The sequence below is a fragment of the Pyxicephalus adspersus genome, chromosome 2, assembly GCF_032062135.1.
Source record: "Pyxicephalus adspersus chromosome 2, UCB_Pads_2.0, whole genome shotgun sequence".
Lineage (NCBI taxonomy): Eukaryota > Metazoa > Chordata > Amphibia > Anura > Pyxicephalidae > Pyxicephalus > Pyxicephalus adspersus.
In genome coordinates this window covers 29116164-29134574 of record NC_092859.1, presented here as the reverse complement: position 1 = coordinate 29134574, position 18411 = coordinate 29116164, and the positions used below count along the sequence as shown (strand labels likewise).

The 18411-nt window shown below is 38.8% G+C and overlaps 1 protein-coding gene across 3 annotated transcripts in view; it reads left to right on the top strand.

The window, feature by feature from the left end:
* The window catches only part of PTN (pleiotrophin), a 43823-nt gene extending 35451 nt beyond the window's left edge, over positions 1–8372 (top strand). For all 3 annotated transcript variants that reach the window (XM_072400186.1, XM_072400185.1, XM_072400183.1), the window contains one exon: positions 6527–8372. In XM_072400186.1, the coding sequence (XP_072256287.1) occupies positions 6527–6579 (53 nt within the window). In that variant the 3' untranslated portion in view covers positions 6580–8372. The remainder of the gene's footprint in view (positions 1–6526) is intronic.
* The last annotated feature ends 10039 nt before the right edge of the window (positions 8373–18411 follow it).

Genomic DNA, 18411 nt, shown 5'->3' with positions numbered 1-18411 from the left:
AGATGATCAGAGACTGCAGACATATTACAGGAGATGATCAGAGACTGCAGACATACTACAGGAGCTGGGCAGTTACTGAACACATACTTCAGGAAATGGTTTGAGACTTTGGACCTTCTAGGGGAGATAGTCAAAATCTACAGATATCTTACAGGAGATGGCCACACAGTACAGGAGATGGCAAGAGACTGTGGATATGTAGCAAAAACACGGGTAATAATCAGTTCCACTGCAGTACCTTTAAAATAGCAAGACCCATTCAAACTGACAGAAAGCTCATGGATGTTCCAGTTACTCTAAACAAACTATGGGAAACATTACCAAGGACAGGTTTTAGCAGTAGCATTCCAGGCTGGGTACCTTTCCCATTAACTAAAGAATAAGGTTGCAGTGGATGTGGACAGATTGAATTTGGGTTTATAGATTAATTCTACTATTTGTCAACAGTTGTTTTTAAAGTGTATCTAAGTGTCAATCAAGTGTATGTTTTTCTTATTACCACCTGTGCCCTAAACAGGAAGTTGTGTCTGTATGTACAGCTTACACATATTCTTCGTTAATGTGGATAGGAAACAAATCATGTATAGATGAGGAGTTAAAATGAAACCTTTATTACTATAGAGGCTGTCCTGTCTCTGAGAACCTCGCTATCTACCTACAGGAAGACTATAAATATAGGCACAAGGCAGCCAAGTGCATAGCATTTCCATTTTGAAGATTTAACCTTTACCACTCATAAATATAACAAAGAACAAACCACATAAAATTACAATCATAAAAGTGCCACTCGGTTCAACCACACTCTTTCTCTGGTTTTAGATAAAGTTGCCCCTGCCACCTTTCGTTACCCCTGTCCTGCTAACTCCTGACCCTGGCACACCAATCACACCATAGCAAGAGGGCAAGTGGAGGAAATCAGGCCTCAGCGCTGACTTCATGGACTACAAAGCCAAGCTACAAAACTTTAACACTGAACTCACTGTCACCAACCAAAAGTATTTTTCTGCTGTCATTTCCTCTGAAGCTTCCAACCCAAGCAGCCTATTCTCAACAATTGACTCCCTCCTAAACCCCACACCCGCTCCCCCAACAACAACCTTCTTTGCTGAAGACATAGCCACCTACTTTAGAGATAAAATTGACAAAATCAGACATGATGTCTCTGCTCACCGAGCCATTTCAAACATACCCATCCCTTCCACCTGTAAATCATCACTGGCCTCTCCCAGCCCTGTTACTGTGGGTGCCAGTCATCTTCTCTCATCTCCATCTACTACCTGTCGGTTTGACTCAATGCCCTCTGATCTACTTCATGCCCATTCCCCCACCCTAACCAAACTATTCAACCTCTCCCTTTCAACTGGTATCTATCCCTCTGCTTTCTAACATGCCATAATTCTCCCTATCCTGAAAAAACCCTCACTAGACCCCTCCATACACTCTACCTACCGTTCTTTCTCCCTTCTTCCATATGTTTCGAAACGTCTTGAGCGCCTTGTCTACAAAAGACTCACCAATTACCTGAGCACCAACTCTCTCCTTGACCCCCTCCAGTCTGGTTTTAGAGCTGCCCATTTCACTGAAACAGCCCTTACTAAATCGGCCAATGACCTCATCAGAGCTAAGTCTCAAGCCAACTTTTCCCTCCTCCTTCTCCTTGACCTTGCCTCTGCTTTTGATACAGTTGATCACCCTTTTCTAATACAAGTCATGCGTGCCATTAGTACCACTTCTCTTTTGGTTTGCTTCCTATCTGCCCGACCGCTCCCTTTAAGTTTCTTTTAATTGTTAATTCCTTGTCTCCCATTTTCCTCCCTGTTGGTGTTCCCCAAGGGTCAGTCCTTGGACCGGTCCTCTTTTCTCTGTACACCTCCTCTCTCTGTAGTATCATATCCTCCTTTGGCTTACACTCAGATCTATCTGTCCACCCCTGACTTGTCTCCCTCAGTCCTGGATAAGGTCTCATGCTGCCTGTCAGCCATGTCATTATGGATGTCTGACCGATTCCTGAAACTCAACCTGGATAAAACCAAACTCATCTTCTTCCCCTCCTCGAATTCCAAATCTCCCCTGACATATTCCTGATGGTTAACAACATTGTTATTCGTCCCTCCCCTCAGGCACGTTGTCTTGGCTTCACCTTTGATTCTGCCCTCTCATTTACCCCCCATATTCAGAACATTTCCATGTCCTGTCACTTTCACCTGCACAACATCCCCAAAATCCGCCCCTACCTGTCCCCTGAGACCACCAAACTCCTTGTACACGCTCTTAAAAGCTCTCGTCTGGACTACTGTAACATCCTCCTCTCTCTGATATTCTACTAACCCTACTCTCTTCTTTACAATCTATTACAATGCTGCAGCCAGACTCATCCATCCTTCCCACCGCTCCTCTTCTGCTGCATCTCTTTGTAGTTCTCTTCATTGGCTTCAAATTAACCTTGGAATCAAATTCAAGCTCCTGTGCTTTGCCTTCAAATCCCTCCACAGTTCTTGTCTTTTACCTTTCTGACCTGGTAAAAAAAATACTTCCCCAGCCACTCTCTTCTCTCCTCCAATGACCTACTAATGATATCCTCACTCATAACCTCATCACACGCACGGATACAAGACTTCTCTAGAGCTGCCCCAACTCTCTGGAATGGTCTTCCTCGTCCTATTCGGCTTGCTCCTACTTTCTGCTCATTTAAAAGAGCACTCAAAACTCATTTTTTCAAACTTGCCTACCTATGTTCTTCTGTCTCCTAAACCATCACTACTTCCCACCACTACATATCTCCTCTCCTATTGTGTGTAAATTCCCCCACCTACTAGATTGTAGGCTCTTCGGGACAGGGTCCTCTCCTCCTGTGTCACTGTCTGTAATAGTCTGTTATTTGCAACCCCTATTTAATGTATAGTGCTACGCAATATGTTGGCGCTAAATAAATCCTGTTATTATTAATAATAATTAATTTCCAGCTTGGGTGATGACCATAGCTTACTCCATAGATATAGTAGAGGAGTGAGTGTAACCACCCAGGTACAGGAATCATTTGCAGAATTACAATGAGAAAATAAGGAGAAAAAGCCTGAAAAAAGAAGACTAGTGAAGCCAATCCATTTATGAACTCATAAGCTGCAATATAATAACATTTCAGCTTCAGTTATCAAACCCTTTTTTTTGTTTCAAGATACAGTCAATTCTGCATTGTACTTATGCCATACTTCCCCCTCCACCTGTTATATAATTTAATTGACCCACAACCACTTTAGTTTCTCATTAGTAGCTGAACCAGGAAGATCCAAGGCACCATGAACCCTCCGCTGGGGCACTTTTAATGTGGGAGAGAAATGACTTGCTTTATCCGTGCCCTGGTACTGAGAGGAGAGAGACAGAATAAGGTTTGTGTTGATGTCCCATAATCTCTCTGGGGATAAAACAATGCTTCATTGTATGGCCTATCAGATAGAAGATGGAGAAGTCAGTGAATCGAATTTGGCAGCTGCTTCTTACTTTGTTACAGCTAGGAGAAAATTTAGCTCTACACTTATGTACTTGACAATGGCAGCCAAGCATTTCATGCATCTTGTATAACATTTTAGGAAATTATTTGAGAGATAAAGAACCTTGAAAAACAGATTAAAACTATATATATATATGAAATCACAATGTAGAACTCATTCAGAAATAAAAACAGCTTTCTGCTCCAAACCAAAAGAATAATGGATGAAGAATACTACCCTACTAAAAAATATATTTATATATAATAATTATTAAAATGGTACTAGCACTCCATCCACAAAACAAAAGCCTTGGTTCTCCAAACAAAAAAATGAATACTTAAAGTGATAGTAGCCACTCATCTCTCAATGTTGGTCTACTTGCGCAGGTACAAATTAAATAGAATAATTGTTTTATTAACCTGACATTTTGGCAAGAGACATATAATTATGAGGATATACACTCATCAGAACTCATTCTATAGAATCAGAAATAACCACTTGTTACAACCAAGGTATACAGAAGAGCATCTCTGACAGCAGAACACATTCAAACCTTAGAAATAGATGAATAACGATCAGGGTACAACACTGATTGCCAATATCAATTGTTATTGGCCATCAAAGTTGGACAAAAGAAATTTGGGAAAACATTGTCTGGTCTGATGAGTCTTGATTTCTACTCCAACATTCAGAAGGTGGGGTCAGAATTGGGTGCCAACAACATGAAAGCATAGATCCATCCTACATTGTATTCAAAGCTGGTGGTGTAATGTCATGGGGTAGTTCTCATCTTCTACTTCCAGCAGGTTAAAACACCATGTTACAAAGCTCAGATCATCTCAAACTTCTTACTTAAAACTTTATAGTGAGTTAATTGTACACAAATAGGTCCACAGTCACCAGATCTCAATCCAATAGAGCAGTGGTCCTCAACCTTTTGGTGCTCACAGACCAATAATCTCCCTGACTCTGGACCACGCATGCGCGAGGACCCGTGTGTCACTCAAAAGGGGAAGAAACTTTCCCCACCGGAGTGCCGTCATGATGCCAGAACCTGCCCACTCTCCCATGGCAGGCTCAGACCCAGAGACACAACTCACCCAAGACTGCGATGCATACAGCAAACGTAGTCCGTGGCTGTGACAGGTGCGCCCCTTGAAGCGGGGCCCTTCTCCCAACCCCACTGAGGGGTGCACCGCCAGAGCCATGGCCCAACTGTCAGAAGGCTGCAGCACACTAGTGGGCTGCCGACCGGGGGTTAGGGAACCCCTGCAATAGAACACTTGTGAGATGTGGTGGAATTGGAGATTTGCCTCATGGATGTGCAGCCAACAAATCTGCAGCAATTACGTGATGCTATCATGTCATTATAAACCAAAATCCCTAAGAAATCGTTCCAGCATCTTGCTGAATCTATGCCATGAACAATTACTGCAGTTCTTCAGGCAAAAGGGAGTCCAACACTGTGACGTGTTTAGAAATAAGTAGAAAAATGAGGAATTGTCAAAATTGATGAATCTGTAATAAAGTAATTGAACTCCATAGGAAAACCTTGTATAATTAAAAAAAGACTGATAAAAATTAAAGGTTGATATTAAACAAACCTGTTACTTTTTTACATTCAGATTCCATTTATGCTGCAAAGCTTTCAAAGTTGGCACTCCTGACTTGCTGTATGATATTAGTTTTGGGAGGACCAGATATTTATTGCTCCTGCCTTCACTAAAGGACAATTGGATCTGAAAAATAGAAAAAAAATACAGAAGACCAAAGCCTGAACAAAGCTATGCCTCTTCTCTGAGCCGTGACCTGTTTTCTCCAGCGGCCGCCTGCTGTTCCTCTTCCTTGCATAGCATTGCAATGATGACTGACAAGACGTCCTGAATTCAAAGTGGCTGTGTTGTTAAAGTCCACGGATTGTTCTTTGTGGTGTAACTCCCCCACTCTCCCTAGGCCCTCGTACACTTCTTTCCGTCACAGTCTGTGAATTGCTGAGACCAAACAGAATTTATGGAGTCCCCTCCAGTGCCTACCTGTCATCTAACGCTATGCAGGCAATATAGCGAGGAGAGAAAATACATATTTATTTTACTGGCTCTCTTTCTTCTTGGTTTAGGCTGTTCCACACTCCCCAATCTACTTTTTACCAGATATATGGCTGTATAAAGGATTCTGCTTAGCTGTAAAATGCACAATTTTTGTAGAGAACTGAGCTGTCTTTTAATGCAGAACTGGAGGCAGAAAGCAAAACTGTCATAAATGCATTGAGCAAAATTCTGTTTTCCTATGTAAATGCAGTGTTAAGAAGAACAAATATTGTGTTGGACTTGATGTTGGTGACTGTAAACATTAATAATATTGAGCAGCATTGCATATATAAAATCCTTATTTCTGCCTTTTGTACCAATGTGGTTTGAGAGCTGTCATCACTGGTATAAGCACTGCTGCTTTAAATTACCTTCACTGCCATAAATTATTCTTTATAAATTGCACTGCACTTGTGTACACAGAGGAGATCACAGATTGCTACAGGCTACTATATGGGTTTGGATAAATATTAGAGAAATAAAGATCCTACCTATCTTTCCATGTTTTCCTCATTCTCAGTCCGAGTCTGGAGATGTGATCTTCTACACAGAAATTTAATGATATGAAGTTTAATAAAGTTGGGGATCAATGTACAAAGAACAGCTGCTTAACATTAACTTTTTACAGATCTGACTGCTAAAATTAAAGTTGAATTGACTGCTATGGATGTCCCATATGCTTGGATGATCCATACTGTTCCAGATCACACTCATGTGACATGCGAGTAAGCAGCTAGGCAGGAACAATATTGACAAATGGCTGCTTAAGGGGCCAAGGGCGACACATAAACTACCAATGGGCTACATTCTGCCCACAAGTAACAAAATGACCGCCATAGGATAACAACTGATTTATAAAAGCTTGCTATTGATGTGCAGAAGTGCCAAGGTCTAAACATTGAATTTGTAGATTTCTTGATAAATCAAGTTTGATTTTTTTTCCCTTCACAGACTCAAAAAAGAAGAAAAAGGAGGGAAAGAAGCAAGACAAGATGGTAGACTGAGCAATGGGAGAGATAGCCCAGAAAAGGACAAACAACCTCTGAGGGGCGCACCTGAGCCAACTTCAAAGTGGCTTAATAAACTGTCTACCTGTAGTAAAGGAAGGGAAGAGGGAAGCATACTCTGTACAATTTAGTCTATTACTTGGTGATGGGAGAAATTTCTTTTAAATCATAACACTTTGCTAGGGGATGTTTATTAGATGTGTGTATATAGAGCAAAGGGGCTTAGAATTTTTTTTGTTGTTTTGTAGGTGGGCTTGGGGTATATATTATACCTTATTATTTGTGGTAATACTATGTCCCAGATAAGCAAGCAACTTAGTGTCCATGAAATTACGGGTCCTAGGATGCCATGAGGGCATAATGGGATGTCGTAAATTTTCAGCAGGTTGTCTTTTCTAGGACATCCAACAAGAATTTAACTTCTGCATTATTCAATATAAATATTTAATACTGACTAATAAACTTGAAAAAAAGCCAAATAGAAAATAAAATGACAGTTGATTGTGTGTTACATGGCTGGTATAGGAAATTTATGCAAAATAACTTTCCAAAAAGGTTTAAAAAGGAAAATGAAGAGTTATTAGTTATAGAGTTCCATCCATCTCTATCCATTTCTTTAGGAATTATCCCTGCCCCCAGGATTGTGGTGGTCCAAAATAAAAAGGGATGAGTGGAGATTTTGTCTCTCTCCTCTAATCTCCATACCATGGAGGAGTTTTTTAATTATTATTTTTGTGTGTTGTTGCAGGTCTGATAGCTCGCAAGTCTTTATTGCTGTCTCTGACCCATAATATGAATCCTGCTGGTCCATACAGATTGGTGCACTGTACTACACACAAGTTTACTAATAGGAGCAATTCCTATTAATATCCAATTTATCAGGATGAGCACAAAGAAAACCAATCTATTTCACTTTTTCACCCCCCTCCCCTAAGTCACTACCCGGTGAGAAGTGATAGAACTCTCCATAAGGGCACAACCTATACAAGATTATATTTACTGCCACCATGTTCATTTTCCAGTGACAACCACACCACTTGTACTGCTGTCACAGGGATGGAATTTAAATCACCTGAACAGAGCCACAGACAAAAATATATACCCTTGACAGGTATGTCCAAAAACAAAATAGGTTGTGGTTAGGCTTTAAAGAGACCCTGTCACTTTGCTTAATAATGCAGGAATATGTTCTCATTTACAAGGCTCTCCTTCCCCCTCTTACTTGTAGGAGATTAGTGGGAACCGTGGTGTGATGGACAATGGCTAGGTCCCAATGCTCCATCATGATGGGAGATCCTATGCTCCCTTATACCCAAAAGCACTGAGTATTTTTTGGTGGTAACCACAATAGAATGAGGAGTCCGACACATTGACAGGGTCTCTTGGATCCTATTCACATTTTTTTTAATTTGTTCTAGAAGCCAATCAGCACAGCTCATTAAAAGCGTTTTTAATAAATAAACATGGCTTGTGCTGTTCTTAGAAATGACATTTTGGCGTATTTGTGTTTCTAGGGCTGATGGAAAAAGAAAACCAGTGGAATAATTGTAAACTTGCTATAGGCAACACATTCATTTTTTAGGATGTCTCATTTTTTTTTTTATTTTAATTTAGTGTTTTGCTGAAACAGTTATACCAGGTGTAAAAATATAACATAGAGACGTAAAACTGAAAAGGAGAAATGATTTGTAACACTGCACTGTTATAACAAATAAATTGGGTTCCACATTCACCTCTGTATTTAAACATCCTAAAGCAATTATCGCTTTTAATAAACTAATTATTACACATGTGTGTGTTTTGTTGAGGTTTATTTCCTGGCCTGGAATACCATTTTTACCATGCATTCATAAAGTAAGTTAAAATTGCAATAACTCATAATAACCAATCAGATCTCTGTAATTGTAGCCATAGATGACCATACAACTGTTCTGGGAAAGGCTACCATCAAAAGCAGGACAAGGGGTAATTCAAAAATGGGCCCTAATCCAAAGAGCTGGAGGTTTTAGATATGGGGGGGGGGTCATGTATGTTTTATTATTATCTGTTCAAAAAGTGCAGAAAATAACTATTGATCCCCCACACAACCAGTGAAGCCCAAACTTTGCCTCTAGTTCAAAATCTCAAGCTCTGTGGTCTATAGAATACCCCATATGGTATGGAGATAGGGACAGTTAGGGATATGACTATGGACTTTGTAAAGTGCTGCCATTTTGGCCCTTTATAAATACAAGTTAATAAAAGTAATAATAAGGAGAATGAAGACATGTTGTAGTTATAGTCCTATTCTAAGGTGACAATGTTGCTCCTCCATATATATATAGTACAGTGAGTGTTGGGCTCCTTATAATGAATTCTGGGTTTTGACACACTGTACAATCCTGTGAAATTTTGCTCTTTGCCCGAGGGCAGTAGTAGAGCTGTAATAGTGCATTTATTGAGAGCTCGATTAATCATATGAAAAATAGGCAATAGAAAGGGGACAGAGGGATTTGGTTCCAAAAGAGGGACATTTAGGAACTGTACAATATGGAAGTCACTCATCGCTGTGCAAATTTAAGAGGCACAGCAGTATGTGTGCATAGCGCCTGATTTTATGTGCTGGTGTTTTTTTTTTTCTATTTTTAAAGCAAACCTGCAGTCTTTGTTCTAAGATGATTAGTAATGGAAGACATGGCTCATTAATCAGTCAGGTAGTTTGACTTGTCTAACACTAGGGGGAGCTCTCCACACACCTATCAATATACCGGTACATAAACACTTGTTTGGTTTGAGGCTTGCAATCTAAGACCAAGTAGCTGTGTGTTAACTGAATAAGAACAGGTTGGAACAGTAATGGTTTGCTATGATGTTGTACACATTATGGATCAGTTCAACAGTTGTAAAAAAAATGCAGCATTTATTGCTCCTATGCACTGCTGGTATCTGCTAGGTGCCTGGGGGTAGTAACAGGTGGTAACTGCAAGGCTTTTTCAGGTGTATGCAAATGCCAGTTTAGGTTTGCAATTGTGGGTTGCAGTTTAGGTTGCAGTTTGCAATTGGCTACAAAAGCAATGCGTTTTTTTTCACTTTTGAATTGAAACTGCTAGGAAAAAAAATGCTAAAAAATGCTTTCATAAGCACTGACAAGCAGTTTCAGTTGGTGGATGCCATCACCAACCACCTGAACCAAAAAACTAAAACATAATAGTTTTTTCCAATGTTAACCATTTTTTGCAAATGGTTTTAAGCAGGGAAACTGCAGGCAAAAACTGCTAGTGTGGGCTAATTCTAAGAGTTTGCTGACACAGCTGCTTTTAGAGATGGGTTCAGGTTTAAAACCCAATGGAAGTCGCAACAAAAAATAATTATTTATTTCAGGGAAGGCTGCATAAAAGTTTATATTGCTCTTTCTAATAGAGACCAAGTAACAGTGAAAACCCCTATCTCCCAGAGAAGGATCAGTGCATTTTGTGAGAACATTACCTCTGGAGAGTGATTTGTCACTTCCCTTGCTGAGTGACAGTTGGAGCTTTTTAATTTTTTAATAATTAATCACAGGTATTCATATTATTAAAATTCTTATTATTACCCAATATTTATATAGCACCAACATATTACGCAAAGGGGCTCACAATCTAATGATATTTATTATCAAGAATTTCCTCCTTCAGAGGAGTTCAATATGTAGCAGCCCCTCTATAGTCAAATGTCAGTTTTTGGGGGGAGATAGTAAACCTGTCAATATTTTTTTGGGAGGAAACTATGGTTCCCAAGTGAAACGCACATAAGTATGAGGAGAATATAGAACCTTCATTAAGATAGTGTCCTGGCCAAGTTTTGAATATGGAACCCTGGTACTGCACTTTTCTACTTAGTTCTATTTAGTGAGGAATGATTACAATTTCCATTGGGTATTAATTGCTATTTGACTTTCTGTTTCGAGAGGTTTTGCCAACCCAGCCAGCATATGTTCAGTGGGGAAAAACTCCCAGTGCCTTTTCTTCCACTGATTGCCACAAATACTGATACCTTACATAGATACAAATACTGATACCTTACATATAGATCTGTGAAGGATCTCATTTATCCAGATCATTGTATATATATAATATAGTAGTTAGTCTCAGTAAACTGAGTTTATTTTTGTAATGTTGATGATTTTTCATAGCTTTCTAAGCTCATCGTCCTGGAAAGAATGGCCTGAAACCCTTTTAAAAAAGAATGGCCCAGTGTAGGAGGGCAAATGCTACAGGACAACGTTCAGCAGTTTTTCAACTAAAGCACAGGTGTCAAACACAAGATCTGCGGGCCGAATACAGCCCATCTGGCCATTTTATGTGGCCCGTGGTGACTGTGCCGCAACCAAGCTCCTAACATTTGCAGGCAGACGGACCCAGTCCCAAAAAGCTAGGTAGAAGCAGGGCGGTCCACACAAGTGCCTGCCGAGACCCAGCACTAAGCACGTGCCAGAGTCCCTATCATGCTGCCATTAGAATGCTGCTGCTGCTCCAGGTATGGAATCTCAGTGAGATTCTACTGCATTAGCAATGTCTCCAGACTCAGAGACACAGATCTACACCTCAGCATAGTCATTGCCTCCATTACCCTCACATAGACAGGCCAGGAAAGGTCAGGTACACAAACCTCAGGAAAAAGCTGCTAAGAACAAAAAAGCAATTACTCCCAAAATGTCCAACAAAAGAAAAGTTGATGCAGAAGGGAGACAATTTATTGAAACATAGGAAAGCGAATATATGTTGATGCTTTACAAAGACAAACGTTCTTATTTTCAGAACCTGATTAATGAACGAGGATGGCGTGTGGTATAGTGTCTCAGGGCAAGGAAGAATCTATACTTCTACTTAACCTATGTATCTTATTAAAAAGTCGGCCCGCTTCTTAGCCTGTGTTTTAGATTTCGACCCCTTATGTGATTTGAGTTTGTCACCCCTGTCTGGAGAGAGAGAGAGAAAAGGGGGCTGGGCTTTGGCACCAAATCAGAGTTGGTTAGAGCCAGAGGACACATGTTACAGCCGTGGACCATTGCTGCAGCTAATATTAAAGTCAACTAGCAGCCCGTGCCACAAGTAAGCTGTAACTAAGCTCCTCTGGGGAAGTGAAGACTTTGGTTGTCATGGAAGACAAAACAAGCCACACCCCCGAGGAACATTGTCAAAAGCTGGGAGAAAAAATGTATTTTTCAAGATTTAAAATATTTCTGTTTCGCTGAATTTCAATAAACGTTATATGAAATCTAACTCCTGACTAGGTCTAACCTCCATCCACAGTCCTTTCCTTGGAAGACTGGAACAAAGAAAAAACATATTCATACTAATTCAGTAAACAGTTATCACTCTAGGTGTAGTAATTCATAGCAACCAAGCACAATCTATTTTGCACTACTCTGATATTAGCAAAGTACAGTCTGATTGGTTGTTGTAGGTAACAATCAGTCATTTATGTCATTTTATAAAAGTCATTTTATGAAAAGTATTTTTTACTTTTACTAAAAATATTTGAATATACAAAATAACGTCCACATCCCTAGCAGACAAAATAACTCAATACAAACTACTATATTTTCAGACTTTCCAAACTAATAACTATTTACTGGGCAACATTCTAATCATAAACAAACACAAAAAAAAAACTTGATGGTTTTATAATTTTGGAAAGTTGAGGACTACTTTGCTTTCCACCTGTCCCTACATATGACAAGCCAAATACAGTATAGAACAAAAAAGAATTTCAAGCAATTACCATGGCAACCACAGTTTCCAAGGAGACTACCTGAATATTTATGTTTGTTTTTTGAGTGCAAGTCAACATGAAACCTGAGCCTAAACAGTATCATTACTGAGACATTAATTATAAAATAGGAAATGCAATCTGTGTTGCCAAAAATTCTAAGCCATGTTGATGAGATCATATCAAGATTAACCTGGATAGTTATGGAGGAAGAAGAACTATCTCTGCCTTGACTTGGATTTATTTTTAAATATGGCTGACTAAATGCCAAAAGATTCTGAGATAAGTCCATGTTTTAACACTGCAGTGTCAGCCTAAAATGTTCTAAACCTTTTCTAAGAGAAATTTGGACTGACATTGCTGACCTTCTGGAAATTATAAGATTCGGAAGGTAGACATACATGTACCTATCTCTCCACTTTTATAGCTTCCTGATGAAGCAACCATGAGAGTCACGAAACGCGTTTTTAATATATGTTTTAATCTGCTATGTTTGGATATTAAAGAAGCTTGAACTTACACATATTCTTCTTATATTTCAGGTGGATATTTCTCTTTATAGACCATAACCCTTTAACCTGTATCATAATTTATGGGACTTTTAACTTTTTAATGCAACACATATTTTTCCTAAAATGTTTTGAGGGAATGTCTGGTTAGCTGTTTTATAAATTGTGTCCTAAATTGAGGGAAAATTGTAACTGTGAGTTAATTACCTTACTGGCAAATTTTAATGGGAAGAGGTAAGGGGTGTTTTCTCTTCACAATATTAATATTATCTAATATTTATATAGTGCCAACATATTATTCAGCATTTTACAAAGTCCCTTGTCATGTCCTTCAAAGGATCTTACAATCTAATGTCCTTACCATAGTCATATGTCATTATTAAAGTCTAAGCCAGGGGTGGGCAAACTTTTTTAGTCAGGGGCCAAAATCTAAAAATAAAATTGGACAGAGGGGCTGGGCAGATGGGAGAGTGGGCGGAGTTATGCCATCATGACTTAATGTTCAGTGGGCGGGTTGTGTGCAGTGACAGTCCGCCCACTCTCCCATTGCAGGCTCAGATCCTGGGGATCCAAAGGGCCGGAGAAACATCCCTATTGGGCCGTATACGGCCCGCGGGTGGTAGCTTGTCCATGCCTGTTCTAAGGCCAATTTTAGGGAGAAGCCAATTAACCATAACTGTATTTTTTCAGAATATGGGAGGACACCCACACAAACACAGGGAGAACCTGCAAACTCCATGCACATTCTCCTCACTTTTAGAAAATTCACCCTTTGTTCCTCTAAAACTGTAACATTTTAGGATCACTTGATGACAATGGTGATAAGTAAAAATAGAGAGGGTGAATCCTCCCAATAGAGAGTCAGACTGCAGTACAACTTGACAGGGGTTGTACCCTATCATACTTAATCCAGAAGTCACAAAATAGATTCACTTACAAGTTGTGGTTATACAAGTCGTAAAAACAATAGCTCCACATGGAGCAGTGCTTATCAACCAGGCATCAGTGGAAATCTAGGGTTTCTTCAGAGTTAGCTAGGGGTTCCTAGAGCACTGAGCAATTTGTGTCTCTCAGGTCTAACTAACACCAATGATCTTTTTGGCGACCTATAAGAGTGATAATATTTCCACTGGCCAGCGATGAAAGAGACATTCCTCCTGACCAGGACACTAATGTACTGTGAGCTGTGGATATAGTAATTATAGTAGGGGTTCACTGAAGACCAGTGAGGTATTTCAGGGGTTCCCCCTTGTTAACAAGGAAACACTGAGAAACACTGACTTGGAGGATCTGGCTCATGGTACTCAAAAAAATCCATTTGTGATCTCATAGTGTCCTTCTGTGTAGCAAAGTTGGGGCCTGTGTAGTTTTCTGTTCTCTTTAGAACTGCTTTTCTCTACATAAAAGTCATTGTAAAACAGAGGCAGCTTGATGCAGCTTAGTTGAGAGCCAACTACGGGCCCGTAGAGCTCAGATGTGCCTCATGATGATCTGAAATTCACTAACACATCCTAAAGCAGTCTGTATTTGCCATAACACAAACCCTACTCATAAAAACCTGATCATATTTCAGCTTTTTATTCCCTTTTAGATTACTCAGATTTGGAAAACTAATTTTTGGTTGCTTTAAATAGTCTACTTCACTTTGTACTGTAAATAGCTTTTTCAAAGAAGAGCCCCTGGTACTACTGCCCACAAAGGTACCAAGGGGTACCAGCAGTACATGTGAAAATTCATTTTAGAGAATGTATTGTATCCATTTTAAAACTTCCCCGGTGTGAATCCAAGCATAGCTTTCCATATGACCTTGCCGAAGGTTATTGGTACACCACTGGGAGGAAATTAATGAAGCTACAGGGAATCTTATATCAAAATGGAATGTCAATTTACACTTCTATCCTTACAAATACTTGTGGTTTTTATATGCATTTAAAGAAAAACTTTTTTTACATCCATACTAATGCCATGCATTTGGTGATTTTTTTTTGGATCTGTTTGAAATGCTTTTGAAATATTTTGCATCTTTAAAGAAGAAATAAACTGATGATTGGTACTGATAAATAACTTTCAATTTATATTTTCATTTATATTATTATATTTTTATTATTATAATATATTTCTATTTATATTTTTATTGTTTTCATGACTTCTGGTATTGTGCCCCATACAACTTAAACTGAATGCAATAGTAACCCAAAAACAGCCCAAAGAACGTAAAGCCAAATTGGAACAAATCAAAATCAAGTTAAAAGCAGCCATTTTATTCTGATATCTGTGTATATTAGTTGGCATTTGCAGAGTCTGTGACTACTATGGGGCCCCAACAAATCAGGGGGCCAAAGCTTTTTACATTTTTTAAAATTTTTTTAAAGGTAGCAATAACATTTGAAATTGATGTCTATAAATTGCAACCATCACACATCTTTTGCTACACTATTCAGTTTTTGCACTATACCTGTTAACATTTTCTTAATATACTGTAGTTTTGGAAACTCTATCACTGCTGGTGAAGCAGGTACTTCTATGGAGAAATAGTTATTAAGATGGAAATTAGAGAAACAAAGGGGGCACTTATAATTGTGCTGCAAGCTGCATCAAACATAGGCATATCATAGGAGGCTCTATATGCATTTTATTACTTTTCCTAATTTATGTGTTTTATTGGGGGGAGAACATTCTTCCTCTTATATGAAATTCAGAGCCTTACACTAAATGTAGTATAATTTATTTCTATGAATGTTGTGAAACAATCTACACAAAAATGCATTGATGGGAAAACATTGATACCAAGGTCTCCATGACAGAAAAGTGCAGTTGAACCCCCTAAGTCTAAAAAATGTCTTTTCATACTGTAAAGGTTTTCCTTCTTTTTTGCCCAGTGACAGGTAGTGATAGTGACAAGTGATGAGCTGAACAAAGAGGACACACATACCTACAAGCATGGTCCTAACTTTACCTCGCTCTTTTTTAAAAGTAAAATGCTGTAAAAGTTTACTTTTCAGCAAAGTAGACCAAAGGCACAGTGTTAATGTGGATAGTAGTAAAAAGATGCCTATCTTTGTTAGTGGTAAGAGGGAATAGAAGTGGCAGAGAAAAAAAAGGACTGAATAAAGATCTACCTGTCCAAGTTCTCTTTATTTTAATCTGGAAATAGATAAGTGCACTTTTCTTTCTAGCAATTCAAGGAACCCAACTGTAACAATTGTTGTCTGCTTAATGTTACTTGGCATTAGAGATCATACTGCAGTGTTTAAGTAGTCCGCAGTACATTCATCCTGTGTCTTATCTAGGGAATTGTTTATCTTGTGTTTGCCCGGTTATTCTGTGCTTTGGATTGATTTTGTTTATGGCTCAGGGTACCCATAGGTTCTCTCTGTTGCCTGCTCTGACCCTGTGCTTAACCTCCATCTGGATATCGTTTATTGTTTTTTATACTATACCTGGGTTTACCTGCAACTGGCTGTCACCCATCAGTGACTCAGAGAACCCATCATAGCCTCCGACAACAACTTAATTGTCAGCCTATATTTTCATTTTAGCTTTATTGTTCTGGGCTTCCTTGTTCAGCCTGGTAGAGGTTTTGTAGACTACAAGTTTGTATTTTACTGTATATTGTTTTTATCACAAGCTGCAAAATGAGTTTTAATCTTTCAAGGATAAAAGGGTAAAAATAAACATATCCTTTCTGGGTGAGATGGTATAGATTCGACATATGTTTTCTTATCACTAGATTCTAGAATATGGTAGATCTTTATATTCTGTTAAGTTTCCTGCATAAGGCACTGACCCTTACATCACCAGATGGGCCTGCAATGTGTTACTCCACGATCAAACATTTGGCGGCAGTTCTATGAAATCATACAAACAACATGGTCAGTGAAAACATACACAAGAGCCTTCTGCTACTCAAAACAGCTATCCTTTTTCATCCAGAACTGTAAAATATTTTAAAGATTTATAAAAATGCACTTTTCAGGTTCCAGAAGCTAATCAGATGACATTTGTGTCTAAAGAAGGGCTCCAGCCAAAGAACTAAAACTTCAGCTTAGACCAAAATACTTTTTTTTTTTACCTAAATTTTATCATGTATTGCACTCTGTACATTATGTTAAGTATACCATAGTCTGGACCAAAGTTTACCATGCTCCCCAATCTGCTTAATTTAGCCATGCACATTTTTTGTTTATTTTAAGATTATTGTTTTATGATTTTATATATTATCACAACTGTACAGTTTGTATTGAACAATTTCTGATATAGCCAATTGACCTAATGTTTCATTTCCACTATAGGAAAACCGTGTTGCTATGCATTATACTGCAGTCCCGGTCTGCTGTGATGCTGACTTTATTTATTACTTTGAATGGGGCAATACATGCATGCAGCTGTGTATTGGCAAAATGCACTTCAGTGAATCACATCATTGGGGACATCAAACTTTGCTTTCTATGCAATGCCTTATGTCCTTGCATATCATACACTATGTGAGGTGCACAGCATTGCCCTGCTCATAATAAGAATGAGGCCTAATTGCATGTTTTTGGTAGTGTAGGGGAAACCAGAAAACTCAGAGGAAACCTCCTCAAGACTGAGATTTGAACCTAGGACCCCAACACTGCAAGGCAAAGTGTTAGTTTCCAAGCCTATTTATGAATGCCACTCTATATATGCAACATGTCATTCTTATAGTATGTTGCTTGCCTTCCAGATCAAGTCCCAGATCTTTTTACTGGACACCTATTTCAATTGGCAATACCCCAAATTGCCACTATCTTTTTCTCACCGACCTGGAAAAATCCCAAGCCTATTACTCCCCCAAATGTTCCCAGGTATGCTAATTTTTTTCCCATTATTACCATGATGAAAGTCCGCCATCTTTGTGTGTCAGAGTATCCAGCAAAAAACAGCATTGAGCAGAATATTAGTGACATCACTAAATCTCATATTACTCAGTCAGAGGGGGTAGTGCCTTGGATCTCACACTGCAGATAAACAGAACTACAGAAAATAAAACTGCACTTGTGTTAGTATATCACATTGTGTGTTGTTGTGTGTTGGGTTATTTTTACTTGAACCAACCCCTTGACAGGTCATTCAACATAAAAATGTACAATAACACACTGCTCAATGCAAATCACTGTGCCACTCCTAAAACTTGTCCCCCCAACCCTTCACCTCTCCCCTAAAATCCTGACCCTAAAACCAAAATTGTAGCCTAAATGGAGCAAATAGTAGGTCAGACATGGCGATGGGCAGCAAAACCTGCTGTGGTGGATCTTCCAAGATGCTTTTGAAGTGCAGTGAACTTAACTTGATATCAGCCCCACCATGCCTCTTGCAGAGCGATAATGTAGATCAGTGGAAAAAGCAGGATGGACAACTGGATGGCTAATATATATATATATATATATATATATATATATATATATATAATTCATATATTCTGTGTGATTTACAGTTTGCCTAAATTTCAGCTCCTTCAGGTTTTTTTTTTTTTTTTAGAAAATAGCTTTTTCTTTTTATATTATTGCATTGTAATGAGGTTATATGGCCAATCTACAACTGGAGATTCAATACTTAATTTGCATTG